The sequence below is a fragment of the Mus caroli genome, unplaced genomic scaffold (genome assembly GCF_978045245.1).
Source record: "Mus caroli unplaced genomic scaffold, Mus_caroli_1 scaffold_19, whole genome shotgun sequence".
Lineage (NCBI taxonomy): Eukaryota > Metazoa > Chordata > Mammalia > Rodentia > Muridae > Mus > Mus caroli.
Window position 1 is genome coordinate 78345881 of NW_028227274.1, and position 17572 is coordinate 78363452.

At 48.8% G+C, this 17572-nt stretch overlaps 1 protein-coding gene and 1 pseudogene across 1 annotated transcript; both read right to left on the minus strand.

The window, feature by feature from the left end:
- Nucleotides 1-4490: 4490 nt before the first annotated feature.
- On the minus strand, nucleotides 4491-4827 carry LOC110284568 (transcription and mRNA export factor ENY2 pseudogene; annotated as a pseudogene).
- A 3362-nt stretch (nucleotides 4828-8189) lies between these two features.
- On the minus strand, nucleotides 8190-16689 carry Rbfa (ribosome binding factor A). Its single transcript, XM_021150646.1, has 6 exons — nucleotides 16394-16689; nucleotides 13672-13891; nucleotides 13083-13195; nucleotides 10891-10975; nucleotides 9137-9204; nucleotides 8190-8794 (listed from the first exon to the last, which is right to left on the minus strand). The coding sequence occupies exons 1-6, from the start codon at nucleotides 16660-16662 to the stop codon at nucleotides 8401-8403; spliced, it is 1149 nt and encodes a 382-aa protein (XP_021006305.1). The 5' UTR covers nucleotides 16663-16689; the 3' UTR covers nucleotides 8190-8400.
- Between the last annotated feature and the right edge of the window lie 883 nt (nucleotides 16690-17572).

Sequence of the window (17572 nt, forward strand, 5' to 3'; positions counted from 1 at the left end):
ATACAGGTGGAAGCTACTCATATGAGGTACTTGCACACAGTCATGATTTTAATCCATCTTTAGAACACTGGATTCTTGAACTGGGTCAGGTGCTGGAGTGTCGAGGAGATGATCAAAGAATAAAAGGCTTACTGTGAAAGCATGAAGACCTGAGGTTGGATTTCCAGCATGCATGCAAACCCAGGTGTGGTATCATGTATGTGTAACCCCAGTGCTGGGAGGCTAGTATGAGACAGGGGAGTCTCTGGGGGGCTCCCTGGACCAGTTAGCCTCACTAAAATGGTAAGCTACAGATTCAACAGGAGACCCTATCTCAAATCAGGTAGAAAGTGATTGAAAAGACATGTGATGTCAACCTCTGGCCTACACACACACACACACACACACACACACCACAAACACAGTTAAGCACACCCTTATATTATATGCCTAGTGTTACTTCAGTAGACTGAAGACCACCTAGAGAGCTAGTGAGCACAGCTGGTGTCAGAACTACTTGGGGAGAGCAGGGCCACTTTAGCCAGGCACACTGGAAAGGGTACAGTGATGAGGCTTGTTTCTCAAAGAGAAGGGAGATTTGCAGCAATTGGAAGCCAGAACCTGGGAGTAATGGGATTTGATACAGACTGAACCTGTAGAACTCAGGGCTTGCCATCCAGTCTCCCCACCCTTCCCTCCTTGCCCCCCAGAGGCTTCCTGTTCCACAGCAGAGGTGTAGTCAAAAGGTACACAAATGCGGTGATTTGAATAAGAATGGCTCCCACTGGCTCATAGATTTGAGTGCTTGATCTCAGGGAGTGCCAGTACTGGAAGGATAAAGAGAAATTAGGATGTGTGGCCTTGTTGGAGTAGGGATGGCCTTGATGGAGGAAGTGTGTCACTGAAGGTGGGTTTAAACCAGCCCTGCAGTGGTGGTATTAGCCCTTTATCCCAGCACTCTGGAGGCAAAGGCAGGAGGATCTCTGAGTTTGAGGCCAACCTGGTCTACAGCCAGGGACACACACACACACACACACACAGACACAAACTGTCTTTTTAAAAAATGCCTAAGCCATTCCTAGTCTCTCTCTACTGCCTGAGGATCAGGATGTGGAACGCTCAGCTCCTTCTCCAGCACCGTGTCTGCCTGCATGCCTATATGCCACCAAGCTCCCCCAGCAAGCCAATAGCTGATTAAACCTCTGAAACTGTAAGCCAGCCCCACTTAAGTTTTCTTCTATAAGAGTTGTTGTGGTCATGGTGTCTTCACAGCAATAGAACACTGACTAAGACACTCATAGGAAAGCCATATTCAGATGAAAACACAACCCCCCTGCTGGGTCTGGCATGGGCTTGGTGGGGACAGAGTGACACAGTTCTTGACCCTGGGACAGGGACAGTGGACAGACGTGGGCCTCTACAAGTGTGGATGGAATCAGAGACAGTCCGAGTCCAGGAGGTGAAGGTCTTAGCAACATGGTAAACACTGGGATCCTCAGGACAGCTCTTGAGGTTGTGGAAAAGACCTCTAAAAACATGAGCTTGAAGATACATCACTTCTCAACTACACAAAAAATAAGGATGCAATATGAATTACAAAAGGGACTTCAGGAATCTAAAAGAACAAAGGCATTAATGAGTCAACTTGTCAAAAAGATACAAAGACAGACAAAGTTCCTGAGTTCAAGGTTAGCCTGGGACACAGGGAGTTCAGACCCAGGTGTGGTAGAAATGGGAGTTTCAGAATAGGGTCTCACCCAGCTAGTTTATCTATATGTGCTCAACAGAGGCCAGTTCTCTAAATTCTTTGGCAAAGTTAAAAGAAAATGAGCCCTTGCTGTCTTTTAAGAATTAAGGGTCAGGGATGCTGATTCCTAGGATATCAAAAGGAAACCCAGAGGAAATGACTGGATTGATATGTAAAATAAAAGACTGGGCTTATGACCTACAAGAGTTGAGTTATCAAGAGAGTTTTTTTAGAACGGCTCAGAGAGAACTGCTTGGAGAACTGTCTAGAGCAGAACGTGGAGAGAGCCTCTGGAGATCTCCAGAGAAAGCCGATCAGAGAGAAAGAAAGCAGAACAGAGAGAAGGCAGAACAGAGAAGGCAGGCTGGAAAGCTGTCTCCAGCAGAGCAGAGGCCACCAGCTTCCAACACTGCTCCCAGAAACCCCTGCCTCAGAACCCTCTCCATGCCAAGGCTGGCCCTTGGCAGCCACCAAGGTGAATCTTTTTTTAAGATTTATGTATTTATTTATTTAATGTATATGAGTACGCTGACACTGCAGACACACCAGAAGAGGACATCAGATCCCTTTACAGATGGTTGTGAGCCGCCATGTGGTTGCTGGGATTTGAACTCAGGAATCCTGGAAGAGCAGTCAGTGCTCTTAACCGCTGAGCCATCTCTCCAGGCCCACCAAGGTGAATCTTTTTGTTTTGTTTTGTTTTGTTTTGTTTTGTTTTGTTTTGTTTTGTTTTGTTTTGTTTTGTTTTGAGACAGGGTTTCTTTGTATAGCCCTGACTGTCCTGGAACTCACTCTGTCTCACTCTGTAGACCAGGCTGGCCTCGAACTCAGAAATCTGCCTGCCTCTGCCTCCCAAGTGCTAGGATCAAAGGCGTGCACCACTATTGCCCAGCAAGGTAAATCTTAACATCATAATTTTAAACTGAATTTTCTGCCCAGACAGATGACTCTAGCTAGGCAGCCCAAGGCCCTTCTGTCCCCCATCTTCCTCACTCTCTGCCTAGATGCTGGTGCTCATCTACAGCCACCAAGTTATGCATAGTGTGCCCAGAGCTGCCCAGCTCTTCCATAGCACCAACGGCAGTGGGACACCTTCTGTCCTTGTCCCAGTTACTACCCTTCCTTCTCCACTGAAGGGAGTCAAATGGCTCACTCTAGGACGGGCAGAAGGAAGCAGTAGAGGTGGGCAGTGCTCAGGGAACAGCGGAGAGCTCATTTGGAACTAGTCCTCACGGATGAATTAGCTAATTTCAAACCACTGTCATCCTGAGCTGGTGGGCGGGCGCTAATAAGACAAGCCTGGGAGAACCAATGAGAGAGGCTTGGTTATGGGAAGACGGTAGGTGGGTGCAGGTGGGGACCTAGAAAAGTCTGCAGATGGTCTAGGACTTTGAGCTGGAGAAACAAAAGGACCCTTCCTGGAGCAGCCAGAACCAAGACTAAGATCAAGTTAGTGTGGTACTTCATTAGGACAGCCACGAGACACTAACACAAGCTCCCAAAGGCCAGCTGGGGACAATGTGGCCTTGGGGTATGTGAGCATGATAATGTAACATAACTAGTGAGCAAAACACAAAGCCTCATTCAAGCTGAGAAACTCCCCTGGCCAGGCACAGGAGAAGGTGACCTTCACAGATAGGAGAGGTCACTAGATAGATGTGACCATTGTGGGTCCAGCAGCATGGACTTCACTGACAACAGCCAACGCTGAGGACATGTCTGGCTGATGTGACACTTGCCAAGCTTTGAGTAGACATCACTCAAATGCAACAGGAGTGTGTCGCTCCTCAAAACTGAACTTCCTGGGCTCCAGAAGGCCAGGGCAAGCTGTTGCAGGGCAGGGAGGATAAGGGGTAAATTGTACAGGTGACAACCCTAAGTGGGTGATGGCTAACTAAATGTAGGCTCTCTTCTCAGGCATGCACCTTAAGTGAGTGCGGGGGCTACCACTCTACTGACAGCGCTTTGAATATCTTACGTGTCTGGCATGGTACCCTGCATCTTCACCAAGCCAGTCTTTCTCCCAGCCCAGATCTGCATTATGCCTGCAAAATGGCTGTCCATTTTGATGTTTCCTGTAGAGCCAACAGGGTCAAGTATGAAAGCCTTGTAACCTGAAATCACTCTAGTAGAGGATAAATCCTGCTTCTGTTTGGCTGACTTTGAACAAGGTCTTTCAGGGCTGGCTTTACAGCCCACGCTAGTTTTTACCTGTGGTTGTCTTGACTCATCTTCCAGAATGGCTGTGGACATGCATTTATAAATCATCACTTGAGATTCCTTCTACCAGATGTTTTAGGAACAAGACCTGTCCCCGTGACTCTAACCGTCTCAGAATTCCTGTCACAAATCAGAGGCTACAGACTCCCTAGAAGGAGGACCTGCTGTGACCTCTGAAACCACATTCTTTTTTTTTTTTTTAAGATTTATTTTATGTAGAGAGTACACTATAGCTGTCTTCAGACACACCTGAAGAGGGCATCCCATTATAGATGGTTGTGAACCCCCATGTGGTTACTGGGAATTGAACTCAGGACCCTCTGGAAAAGCAGCCAGTTTTCTTAACCACTAAGCCATCTCTCCAGCCCAGTAGGACATTCTTTAAACCTTCTGATTTCCAGAAAAGAGGCAACAAAACAGCAAAAACCCTTTTGACAACTTGGTATTCAGATCTTTTTTTTTTTTTTTAACTCCCATGGAACCAATCACATTTTTTTTAAAAACCATCATACAAAAAAAGGACTTTATTTTGGGAAATCAATTTCTAACTCTGGCAAATTTTACTTTCAGAAATAAATCCACTGGCATGCTGAACAAGGAATGCTCTTATTCTCTGTAGGAGTCCCGTCTTTTACACTGCCAAGTACCGGGGCTCTGCCTTTTGGAGTGATTCCAGCCACCATGGCATCAACGGTAATGTATCCTAGTCCTTTTTCTTTAATTACCTCTTTACAGTGTGCCTTCAACTGATCCTTCCAGCTGCACTCAGTTACCTTAGCTCTCAGCAACCCTTTGGGGTGTTCTCGTTCTCCAGTTTCTACTAACTTTTGGTTAACCACGGCTCTCATCTCTACATCTTTGTTCATCCTGCTAACCACCATCACCTTGGGCGAGGGCTGTCCCTTCCCAGCCACAAAATGACCCTTGTGCTGACGACCACTACCTACCACACTCTTCAACTGCCCGGACTTAGACCCTCAGTAGCCTGGCAAAACAATCACATCCTAAGACAAGGTTTCCAGCAACAACAACAAAGTGTCGCACGTGTTCAAGTCCAGTGGAGCCCGGCACTGTTGGGCCACAGAATCCCCAGCTTTTTTTTTCTTTACAATGTATTTTTTTTTTCTCTTTCTTCTATTTTTTTTTTTTTTTTTTTTTTTTTTTGGTTTTTCGAGACAGGGTTTCTCTGTATGGCCCTAGCTGTCCTGGAACTCACTCTGTAGACCAGGCTGGCCTCGAACTCAGAAATCCGCCTGCCTCTGCCTCCCGAGTGCTGGGATTAAAGGCGTGTGCCACCACGCCCAGCACGATGTATTTATTTTATTTATGTAAGTACACTGTTGCTGTCTTCAGACACACCGAAAGAGAGCATGTGATCCCATTACAGACAGTTGTGAGCCACCATGGGGTTGCTGGGAATTGAACTCAGGACCTCTGGAAGAGCAGAGCCATCTCTCCAGCCCTGGACCCCAGACCCTTACAGTCAAGGCACACACAACACATCCAGGTCTTCACACACTGGCATTCACATTAAGCACACAGAAGTCACCCCGATGCCTAACATGCAAACATCCTTGCACACAGGCATCCACACCACCACACGTACTCATATTCACACATATACACATGAACATTCCTACATGGGTACACACGCACTCGGACACGCATACACAGCCATTCAGTCTGTGCTCATAGCATGTGGTTACTCCTGGGCACGTCCACAAATACCAGTACATGCAGGCACTTAGGCATGCACTTCTAGACACACACATGCCCACATATATGCATGAGACAAACGGTGAATGCATGAGACACACCAGGAACACACATGTATGCACGTTCCTGAGGCTGCATGTCGCAGCTCGCCAGCTACAGTGTATAACTAGCATCTAGGTGAGAATATCCTGAGTGGACCCGACAGATCCACTCCTCCTCACAGCCTGGAGCTTTTGTGTTTTCTTCTTTTTGTTTGTTTTGTTCTTGAGATAGTCTTGCTGTATAGCCCAGGCTGCCAACTCCATTCTCCTGCTTTTGCCTCCCACACACTCAGACTGTGGGGTCTGTGCTACCAGGGCCAGCTTGGAGCTGTCTTAAATGGGAAAACCACCATCAAGATGTGCCAATATGAGACTAAGGTAGAAGTCCATGAGAAGGACACTTTATTTAAGGCTCACGGCAGATGGATGCAGAATGCTGGCTTACTGCACCTCAGCTGGAGTCCACGTGGCGTTAGGAGTCACATGCTCTGTGTGCATCCTGAAATAGCTGAATGACGAGTCGCTGACTTCCTGAGCACAGAATCCAAAGGGAACAAGGATCTGTTGCTCTGCCGTCAACCTAAGAGATGTTTACAGGCGCTGACTTGATAAAACTTGAAAAAAAGACTTTTGTCCTGGAAGACAGCAGCCTACTGGCTCTGACTGCTGGTGGCTCGATGTCACTGGCTACTTTATTCTTGGGAGTGATCAGATGTCACTCTGGCACCTGGAGCCGTCTGAACGCAAGCAGAGGGAGCAATTTGAGTCCCACTCAACAGCGCTCCACGCGTGGCCTGTAATCTTGTTTCGGCTCACTGGAAATCAGTGTCCTTTCTGCAGTCCAGGTACCTACCTTGTTTTTCAGCCTTCCGCTGATGTTCTGCTGTTTTAAAACAAACCAGAAGATAGTTTATGAGATGGAGAGTAAACAGTAAATTGAGCCTCCACCTTAGAGCTCACACAAACAACTCAGCAGGACAGAGCTGTGCAGAGCTTGTGTCCAAGAGCCACAGACTCCGGAGAGGGTAAAGACGAGGTCGGTCAGCACAAGGATGCACAAGCTTCTGTCACCATAGAGTAATCAGATCTAGGTCACAGGCAGGGTCACTTGGGCACCCCTTCACCTTATGATATGCTTTCTGCTCCATTACAACCTCCACACAAAGCTGTTTTTCCTGCTTTGGGGACCCTATTCTTCCTGTTGGGTTGCCTCATCCAGCCTTAATGGTGGGCTAGGCGGGGTTGGCTAGCTGTATTACAAACTGATATGCCATGTTTGTTTGAAATCCCTGGCAGGCCTGCCCTTTTCTGAAGGGAAAGGTAGGAGGCATGGATCTGGAGTAGAGGAGCGATGTGGGGGAGGGGCTAGGTGGAGGAGAGGGGAGAGATACTGCTGTTGTATTATATGAGGATTTAAAAGAAAGAAGCCTTCAAGTTGTTGGTCAAGGGGGCCCCTGGAGACACTTCCCACAAAAATACTCTTAATTGTCCAACAATGTTTGATGATAACATCCTATTACTGATCATAGACACAGAGTATTCAAGTGGGTGCTAACCTGGAAACTCTGTCCCTGCTGGCTAGCTTTTAGTACTAGAAGATGCTATGCAGGCTGCTGCAAGAGAGAAGTTATCAAACCCCTTTCCTAGCTAGAACCTGTGAGCTGTAGAATAATGGCCACCCTGGCAAGATATGCAACAGAGGCATGAGGGTTACAGTAATGAGCAGTTATGGGCTTAAGGTCTACATTCTACAGAAGGGAACTCACGCCTAGTACTGTAACCTTGATCGAGAAACTGAAGCTGGGAGGTCATAGGCCCTGGAGAACCTGCTACGATCATCTCGCTAGATGGACATAGAATCAAACTGTCTTCTAAATACTTCTCTTTATACCCACAGTTTAGCACAGTGAAATTCTTCATCAGTGATGTGGTCGGCAGGGCTTGGAGACTCACTACTGGCCAAAGCGCCGAGAAGTACACAAGTCACCGCAGCCCTAAATGGGGTGTATCTACATCATACCCTCTCTCCCTCAAACCTCAGGGAGTAGTTTTCAAGAGAGGGATGGAAAGACTGTAAGATCCAGAGGTCAGGAAGCACTGCTGTACCACGCCGTCTCCTGGACGTGACAGATCGTGCGTCGCACTCACGAGCTAAGAGCTGCTGGCCACCTGCACAAGATCCAGCCGGTTGACATTTCAGCATGGAGCAAGGATGGGCTCACAGGCCTCAGCTCTAGGTAAGGAGCTGCTGGCAATTAAGGCTGCTGGGGAAGGCAGAGTCAGCTTTCTTTAAGGACAGCACAGGTGTAGCCCTCATGGTTGCCTGTGCTCCAGTGACAGTCCAATTCCCATATTACATAGGGTAGCACCAATTAGCTTCAGTGAGGCACAAAGCTGGGAGGGAGACTCGGGGAACAGGAGTCCTACGTTAGAAGGGAGACAAGAGAGGCAGATATGTTTAATATACATTGGGCATATAAACAAAATTCTCAGAGTAAATACAAAATAGTTTATTTATCCGGGACCAGGTAGGTACCAATCGCTGAGGACTGGCTGCGGAGGTCTGCAGATGCAGTCCGATGGGTTCTGTGCAGTTCTCCTGCCGCTGAGGGACTACTACGACAGAAGGTACACACCAGAGGCTTTGTCCTGCAGTCTGACCCACAGGCAGGGGCAGGCAGCTCAGAGGCCCCAGCCCTACCCCTGCTCTCTCTTGCCACAGAGGCCCTGCTGCGTGCCTCTGTCAGCTCCGAGCTCCTCTTCCTGCTCATCCTCTGCCTCGTGGGCGTGGCATTCCCACTCTGTGCTGCTGTCCTCGTCCTCATCCTCCTCACCCAAAAGGAAGCTTTTGGGGGAAGCGTCCCCGTGCTGCCGCCGGGATCGCGCCTTCTTTCTCTTCCAGAGCGAACGAGTCGGTTCAGACGCCTGCTCCAGCCCTGATGGTGGCGCCAGACTCTGACACTGGAGCCCTAGCTCCTTCTTGCGTTTGTACTCCATTATCTGCTTATTCAGTGCCTCGTGGTCAATCCCACACAGATTTGGGTGTGCGGTTGGTTCTGGGGAGTCATGTGGTACCTGGGCATCAGCGTTCCTGGGAGAGAAGAGAAGCCTTCACACAGAGCCCAAACCACACTCCAAAGCACTGTGTAAGGAGCAAATCATCTGCATAGGCCCCGTGCTACCTCTCCCCATCTCTGACCTTATCTGAGGGTGACAGGGATGTAGCAAGGTGATCCTGGACAGTGGCTCGGGTGACCAGTGTGTGCACCTGAGCGTGGTGGTACACAGCCACCCAGAACTATGCAGACCTGTGCTGGATCCAGGGGCAGGAACCAAGGGGGCCACGTGTGCTAGTAGAAGCATAGACTAGTAGAGCAGCCGCTGTGGCTAAAGCATCTGCCACAGGTAGCAGAGAGATGTCCACGTGGCTCACCTCAAACCGTCCAAGTCGTCCCTTTCATCTGGGGGTCCAAAGTCAGCCTCTGCCAGCAACCGATCTACCTGAAAGGAAAGTATGGGGGGGGGGCGCGAGGATATGGTAGGCCACGCCCTCTGCTTGCAGGGTACAGAGTCAGGGCCTCCCACGTAGTCCAGCACAAGTCACCTGGCTTCAGCTAACACCACTGCAGGCCGGCGCCTTCTCAATGCTGCGATCCACCCCACTCCCTGTTCCATTATCTTTTTTTTTTTTTTTTTTTGGTTTTTCGAGACAGGGTTTCTCTGTATAGCCCTGGCTGTCCTGGAACTCACTTTGTAGACCAGGTTGGCCTCGAACTCGGAAATCCACCTGCCTCTGTGGACAAAGGCATTGCAGCCAAGCCTGGTGACCTTAAGAGGTTCAAAAACCTTGGAAATAAAAATTTTCAACTCTAGGAAGCATCCTGGGTTCCTCAGAGGAGCCACTGACAATGGGTCATTGCTCAGTGCTGACCCTGACGTAGGGCGTTTAAGTCTGGAGCTGAGTCAGCTCCTGAGACAGCTGCTGGAGGAGTTAACAAGGCCAGGACTCAGCTGGCTTCTGAAATCCTTCAAGGCCTCACCAAATATGGAACTAGCATAGCAACCAATCAGAACTGTACTAATGTCTCTGCTGCACTTCTAGCCAATCATATTAGAGGTTACTTAACCTTCTGGAAAATTCCCCTAGCCCTGCATTAGAGGGAACCTGTGAGCTCCTCTGGTGGTCGCCATTTTGATGAATGGTTGACCCCTGCATGCTGGTAATTTCTGCAGAATAAACACTCTGTCTTGAAAGGGTGTCCTCTGACTTCAACACCCACTATGCTGACTTGTTCTATACCAATTTGACATAAGCTAGAGACATCTGGGAAGAGGAAACGTCAACTGAGAAAATGTCCCTGTGGACACTTTCTGGCCTGTGGCCAAGCACGTAGAGCATTTCCTTAATTAGGAATTGATGTGGGACAGCCGGGCGTGGTGGCGCACGCCTTTAATCCCAGCACTCGGGAGGCAGAGGCAGGCGGATTTCTGAGTTCGAGGCCAGCCTGGTCTACAAAGTGAGTGCCAGGACAGCCAGGGCTACACAGAGAAACCCTGTCTCGAAAAACCAAAAAAAAAAAAAAAAAAAAAAAAAGGAATTGATGTGGGGGTGCCTAGCCCTTTGGGGGGGTGCCACCCCTGGGCTGGTGGTCCTTGGGTGGGCCACCAGCTGGAAATAAAAATTGGAAATAAAAATTTTCAACTCTAGGAAGCATCCTGGGACCCAAAGGGAGCTGGCCGAGCAAGCCATGAGGAGGAAGGTGACAAGCAGCACTCTTACATGGTCCCTGCCTCCACGTCCCTGTCCTGTTTGAGTTCCTGCCCTGACTTCCCTCACCAATGGACTGTGAGACAAAACTATAAGCTGAAATAAGCTCTTCCCTCCCCAGTTGCTTTTGGTCATGGCGTTCTATCATAGCTATAGAAAGCCTGACTAAGACGCTCCACAGAACACTGGCTGCTATTCCAGAGGACCTGGGTTTACTTCCCAGAACCCGCACACGAGTTCCTGGCATCAAATGCTCAGAGGGCAGTATATGCATGTGGTACAGACATACATACAAGCAATACACCCATATTCATAATTTTTTTAACTAATAAATTAGCAAACAAACAACACGTAAATAAAAGCTCATTCTGGTGTACATGAGATTTAAAAAAAAAAGGCTAATCATGGTAAAAGCTCACCTCAGCCAGGACCAAGTCTCTTTTGTCTTGAACAAACACTATGGGTGGAACATTTCTTAGGGTTTGCTGAGATATCAGAAGATGCCTGAGGAGAGAGCACGTGACATTTAGTGGAGAGGAACCAAACATAAACTACATGAAACTCACAAATTTACCAGGAGATAAGACTTGCTCACTATGGAGGCAGAAGGGGTGTCTGAGAGAGCCACTGACAACGGGTCATTGATGGGGCGGGGCGGGGGGGGGGGGGGAGGGAAAGCAGGGCTTTGGTGAATCCTTTTCTATACTGCCTCATCATATAGGATGCACCATACCATCGCGGGTCTTCACTCTTCCAAGGGACCGAGGCCTAATTAACAAGTTGTTGGAATTGGACTCACAGCATCCTATACTCAGTGGGCACTCCCTGGAAGGACTCCAACCTGACATCCCTGCTAGACACGAAAGATTTTGGTACAGCTCAGTAATGTGATACAGACCAGACTAATGAGGTCTAGGCCCTGCAATCCCTTGAAACTTTGATACCAAACTTTGGGCAATCACAACAGTCTCAAAGATGTGTTTCACTCTGCTAACGTGCTTCTGATCCTTCTCTGATGGGTGCAGACACTCTATCTATGGAAGGGATGCCAGTGACCCTCATACTGAACATGAGACAGTACACAGACAGACAAACAGGTATGCTGGACGAGCCCCACCCTCCTGAAGGGAGGGCAAGAGCTACAGAGAGGAGCAGGAGGTCTGTAAGAAAGCAGGCTGAGAAACCCCCGAGGAGCAAGCCAATAAGCAGCACCCTCCATGGCCTCTGCACCAGCTCCCGCCCCAGGTTCCTAACGTCTGCGTTCCTGTCCTGATGCAGTGATGAACAGTGATACAGAAGTGTAAAGTCAAACAAACCCTTTCCTCCCAAATTGGTTTGTTGGTCATAGAATTTCATCGCAGCAACAGAAACCTTATGAAGACACTGAATAGCTTCATTATATCCAAGCAGCTCACCAATTTTCAAAATTTTGGGTCTCGGGACCCTTTACAACTCTAAGAAGTGACTGAGAACGGCCAACAGATTTTGTTTACGTTGTTCTATGGACGTCAACTCGACTGGAAATCAAATCTGAGAAATTTTAAAATGGCACATTTGAAAAGCCATTTAAAACAGTAAGCACACTAACTGCGGCCACACACAGCTTTCATGGAAAAAAATAACTTCTGTAAGGAAGTGTTGAGAGCGGTGGCCTAGTCTGTGTGTCTGCACGTTTTTGAGGACCAGCTCAGCGGGGGAACAGCCAGCGCCTCATTCCGCACTCACTTCCTGTTGCTATTCTTGCTGATACACGTGAAACCGTGGCCTCACACAGATAAGGAACTGCGGAAGGGGAGACCTATTAATAGTCCTTAGGAAAGTAGGGATCGTTTTGAGCCCCCGTGCAACCTAACACAATCCAGTATCACGCTACAATGCATCAGGGTCTGGCGGGTTAGGGACCTTCTCCCCCGGGGTGGACTTATGGCCTTGTATGTCAGGTCAGTTGCTGACACTAGGTCAGAACCCTGCGCAGTACAGCGTGGCACTTGCAAAGTCATGGTCCCACAAGAACACACTTAGCGTTCTCCAGACTCTCGAGTTCACACACTTCTGGCTCAACTGCTCAAATTCTGTAAGGGTACATTTTGCTACCAGCCTTGGGCGGGGCCTGGCCATCTGTCTGCTCTTCAGTGGTTCACTCCTGCAGGCATTCTCACCTCGGGAGGACCTTAGGGAGGACGGTGCCTCAGCAGACATTAGAGACCTGCCTGTGCTTCCCGCCAAGGACCAACATTTACAACGGTGTTCTTTTTACTCTTTTCCTTGTGCATCCAGGATGCTTTTAGGTAAATCAGGCACTGTGTGTCTCAGCAAGCTTGGGCAGCAGTGGAATCAAGAGCCAACTTTAATGCAGTCAAAATAGTTCTTGCCTCACAGAACCCTGGAAGGACCTGTGGAGCCCCACAAGACTTTTGAGAAATCTGATTAGGTTAGGTCTTACAGGAAAATGCAATTTATACTCTAGGAATCAAGGAGACGCTTCTCAGATTTTCCTGAAAGGCAAAAATCCTCAATGCAAATGAAATTGCAAAGTTTACCTACAGACAAGCGGCCAAGGCACTTAAGGTTCAGTTAGAAGGCGTTACTCGCAGGAAGCAAACCCCATCACCTCATGTAGGCAGCGCTCCTCTGCAGCACGGACTCCGTGTGCTTGTTCCGCTCCGCAGAGAACCCCGTCTTCCAGTACACTCGGCAGGCTGAGAAGTCTGAAGTCACAGAGACCTGAAATGCCCCCCCAACGCTTGTCACTTTACGTTCAGTCTGCACAGTTCGCACAGCGTGCTGGAGATAGGTGCTATAGCTTCTGCCTCTTGCCACTTATTCTGGTGATGGCAGCCAGAGAGCATAGCATTCACCCAGGGGAAGTCGGGTCACAGACACCCACGCTAACCTCCCTTCTCTCAGCTCAGCCCCGTGGGCCCCACCGTACTGCTCACAGCCCCTTCTAGGAAGATGGTGGGCCCCACGCTCTCTACTCACAGCCCCTTCTAGGAAGATGGTGGGCCCCACGCTCTCTGCTCACAGCCCCTTCTAGGAAGATGGTGGGCCCCACGCTCTCTACTCACAGCCCCTTCTAGGAAGATGGTGGGCCCCACGCTCTCTGCTCACAGCCCCTTCTAGGAAGATGGTGGGCCCCACACTCTCTTTATAAACCTCACCACAGTCCTAAGCCCCAACCCCGGCCTCCGCTCGCTCACCTTGGAGAGCTCCACATTCAGGTCATAGACCTCCTGGCTCACTTGAGGAGTGCACAGCAGTTCCGTCAATGATTTGTAGAGAAGGCCGTTCAGGACCCTCAGGCGGATGCTGTCTTCCTTCCTAGTCTTCTTTGAGGTGTTCTTCGTGAGGAACTCATACTTGGATGGCCTGGGGGTCAAGTGAGACCCCAGGGAGGGACCTTCATACCAAAACTTCTTCCTAGATCAAGAAAACAAGATTGGGTTGGGAGGGGGCGGCCGGAGAAGTAGCTCCGTGGTTAACAACACTAGTTAGTCTTTTGGGGACCTGGGTTCAGTTCCAGCATTCACATGGTATCTCTCAATAAATCTGACGAACTCCTCAGACCTCCACAGATACCAGGCTTGCACATGATGCACGCAACATACATGCAGGCAAAATACTCAAACACATAAATGAATCCTTTTTCGTTTGTTTGCTTGTTTGTTTCTTTGTTTTTCTGGCCTTGAACTTAATAGATTGCCTGCTTCTGCCTCTGAGTTTGGGATTAAAGACATGTGCCAGCACCATTTTAGAACTCAGGTACAAAGGCCAAGCAGTGGCAGTGTACACCTTTAAATCCAGCACTCAAGATGGAGAGGCAGGTGGATTTCTGTGAGTTAGAGGCCAGACTGGTTTACAGAGTAAGTTCCAAGACAGCCAGACAGAGAAACTGTCTTGAAAAAAACCACGCACGCATGCACACACACACACGCGCACACACACACACACACACACACACACACTCACAGAGGGAGAGAGACAGAGACAGAGACAGAAAGAGAGAGAGATACAAGCTCATATGCATACATATATAACACATCTTTATAAAGAGATGGGGGATCCTTTTTTTAAAAATTAGATGAGATAGCTATGACAAGTTAAAAAAAAGTTTTACATAAACCACGTCAAAACGCTGTGACACTTCAAGCCTAGGGTGCTTTCCAGGATGGGACAGAAGACACTTAACATAACCATGTAATTGTGACTTGTGTCTCTCTACAGTGGAAGAACAGATAGGCCTCTAGATTTTATCTCCAAATTTCACGAAGCGCTATGCCTCTGCCCCGTTGGCCATTCATGAAGATGAGGGTTGACGGTTCTGGTGTGCTCCACGGAACACTTGGGAAACTGAGGGAAGCCTCACTTCTCACTGTGAGAACAGGGGTGAGTCCCGGGAGAGCAGGGAAAGAGGACAAACGCCCAGATAAGTACAAAATGCTCCTAAGTAATAGGGATCAAAGGCAGCTGTGACAATGAAAGCGGGCGCGCCTGGATCCCAGACCATGCTGGCCAGCACCTTCCTGAAACCTGGGCTCCTCACAGGAATGGCTGATTCTCGGGGTTGAAGGGGCATATGTAAGATGAGCTTAAGACATCTTGAAGTGTCAGAAGGTAAGAAATTGCTAAACATCTGGGGTGTGTCAAGAGAGCAAAGGGGTAGTGGGGGCTGCTAAAGGCCAAAGACGGAACACTGAGCAAAATAAAACTGTAGCTGGGGTTAAGAGCACTGACTACCTCTTCCAGAGGTACTGAGTTCAAATCCCAGCAGCCACATGGTGGCTCACAACCATCTGTAATGGGATCTGATGCCCTCTTCTGGTGTGTCTGAAGACAGCTAGAGTGTACTTATATATAATAAATAAATAAATCTTAAAAAAAACAAAACAAAACCCATAGCTGGTAACTACAAGTCCACACTGATGAATGCATTAATAAATGAAGGGGAACAAAGATTCAAATTAATCCGCGACTCATCCTTCACCTCTTAAGGTCAGGGGCTACAACACACAGCAGCTTCTTAGCAAAAATGACAAAAGGGACAGCTGACCCCAGAACAGTGGGAGGCACACTGGCTGTAAGACCCCTCGATAAGACAGGATAAAATGGCAGGAAGCTCATGGCTATATACACCCTGAGAAGATGGATAAAATGCTGCTTTTCCTCTGTTTCTTTCTCCCGAAGTCCACAACCCACAGATAACCATGAAGAAAATATTGAATTCCAGTGGTGTGCAACCACACAACCTCCAAACAGGATTCTCCAGAACGGTTACAGCTGTCAAACAGGGAAAGACTGACCACAAGCTACTGTGTCTGGATAGGAAAAAAACATTAAGGATGGCACATTAAACTCTGATAGAGAATCTTAGGCCAGTCCCAGAACCATGCACTTCTTCATAATCCTAAAACCACCTGTAAAATCATTTGTTAAAACAAACCCCCCAAAATATAAACTGGCTTACCACACTTGGTAGATTCTAAGATGCCGTGGAAATTAAAAATATCTTTTTCTTGTCTTGTTTTTGGAGACAGAGCTTCTCTATTTAGCCCTGACTATCTTGGAACTCATGCTGTAACCCAGATCAGAGATCCGCCTTGAACTCAGATCAGAGATCCGCCTGCCTCTGCCTCCCGAGAGCTGAGATAAAAGGCCTTGTGAGGCCACTGCCCGGCGGAATCAAAGTATATCCTTATTACTAAAGATATCTAATGAAGGCAAATTTTATGCACTTAAAATGTGAAGGGAACGAGGAAATTGTCAAAGGTCAATCTGCAGGTGATCTGCCAATAATCATCTTCTAACACCTGTCCCCATGGTCCTGCCCCAACCCCTCGTGGACACCCGTTCCCTGTAGAAACCGCCTCCATCCAACTATGCACCAGGCGACCAGGCCCGCAAAAGACCCTGATCCGTGCATACCTGGTTTTCGAAGCAAATTTCTTGAGCAAGTTCTTGCTGCCGCAGGAGGCGACCGAGGTGTGCAGGGCCGGCGCGCGGCCGGGAAGAAGCGCGGCCCTGTGGCCGCCCCGCAGAGCTTGAAGCCCCGCGCAGGAGCCTCTCAGCCCCGCGACGCCGGCCCACATGCTTCGGGGCGCGGGGCCCGCAAACACGAGTGGGCGCAAGACGGACCGGCGTGTAAGCCCTAGACCACCAAAGACCTGACCTGACAACAGGAAGCCCCAGGCCATGTGTGGGCGGGACTAACCCGACATGGGCGTGGCTAACCCGGCTGGTGGGCGGGGCTGCGGCGCGGAGTTATGACTGCTGTGGGCGGGGCGCAAACTGTGGGCAGTGTGGCCAGGGCCCCCAAACCACCCGGAATTTTTATTTTTAGCCGTGCAGTTACTTTATTATTTACTTATGTAAATGCGTGTGTGTGACATCCGCATGTCAATGCAGGTGCCTCCGGAAGCCAGACGAGAGAGTGACATCCCCTGGAGCCGGAGTTAGAGTTGAGAACTGCCTGATGGACTCCTGGAAACCAAGTGCTATTAACAGCTTAGCCATCTCTTCAGCCCCACCCAGCTTATTTTAAAGCAAGGCCATGGTGCCCGTACTGTAGTGTGCATCTCAAAAAGCTAGAAGGGTGTTTTGATCGTTTCACCGCTAAAGAGGGAATAAATGTTTGAGGAGACAGTTAAGCTTAACATGACTGGAACATGCAATGCACCGGGTATGTAAACGGTGAATGGTGGCCATCAATATAATACTGTCTCTGGTTTGATGTTTTAGTTTTTTGGTTTTGTTTTGTTTTGTTTTGGGGTGGGGGGCGTGTTTCGAGACAGGGTTTCTTTGCATAACCCTGACTGTCCTGGAACTCACTTTGTAGACCAGGCTGGCCTCGAACTCAGAAATCCACCTGCCTCTGCCTCCCGAGTGCTGGGATTAAAGGCGTGCGCCACCACGCCCGGCTGATGTTTTAGTTTTAAGATTATTTGAAAGTGAAAAAACAGTAGAACGCAAACAGGGAGTTAAGAAGGCTCTGTATCTAAGGATTTTGAATGAGGAGACAGAGGGAAGATGGGCCTAACTCTACTGCCTGCAGTCTCTGTTGTCTTCATTACTATCGTTAGTTTTCCTGCTCTACCTTGTCCCTGT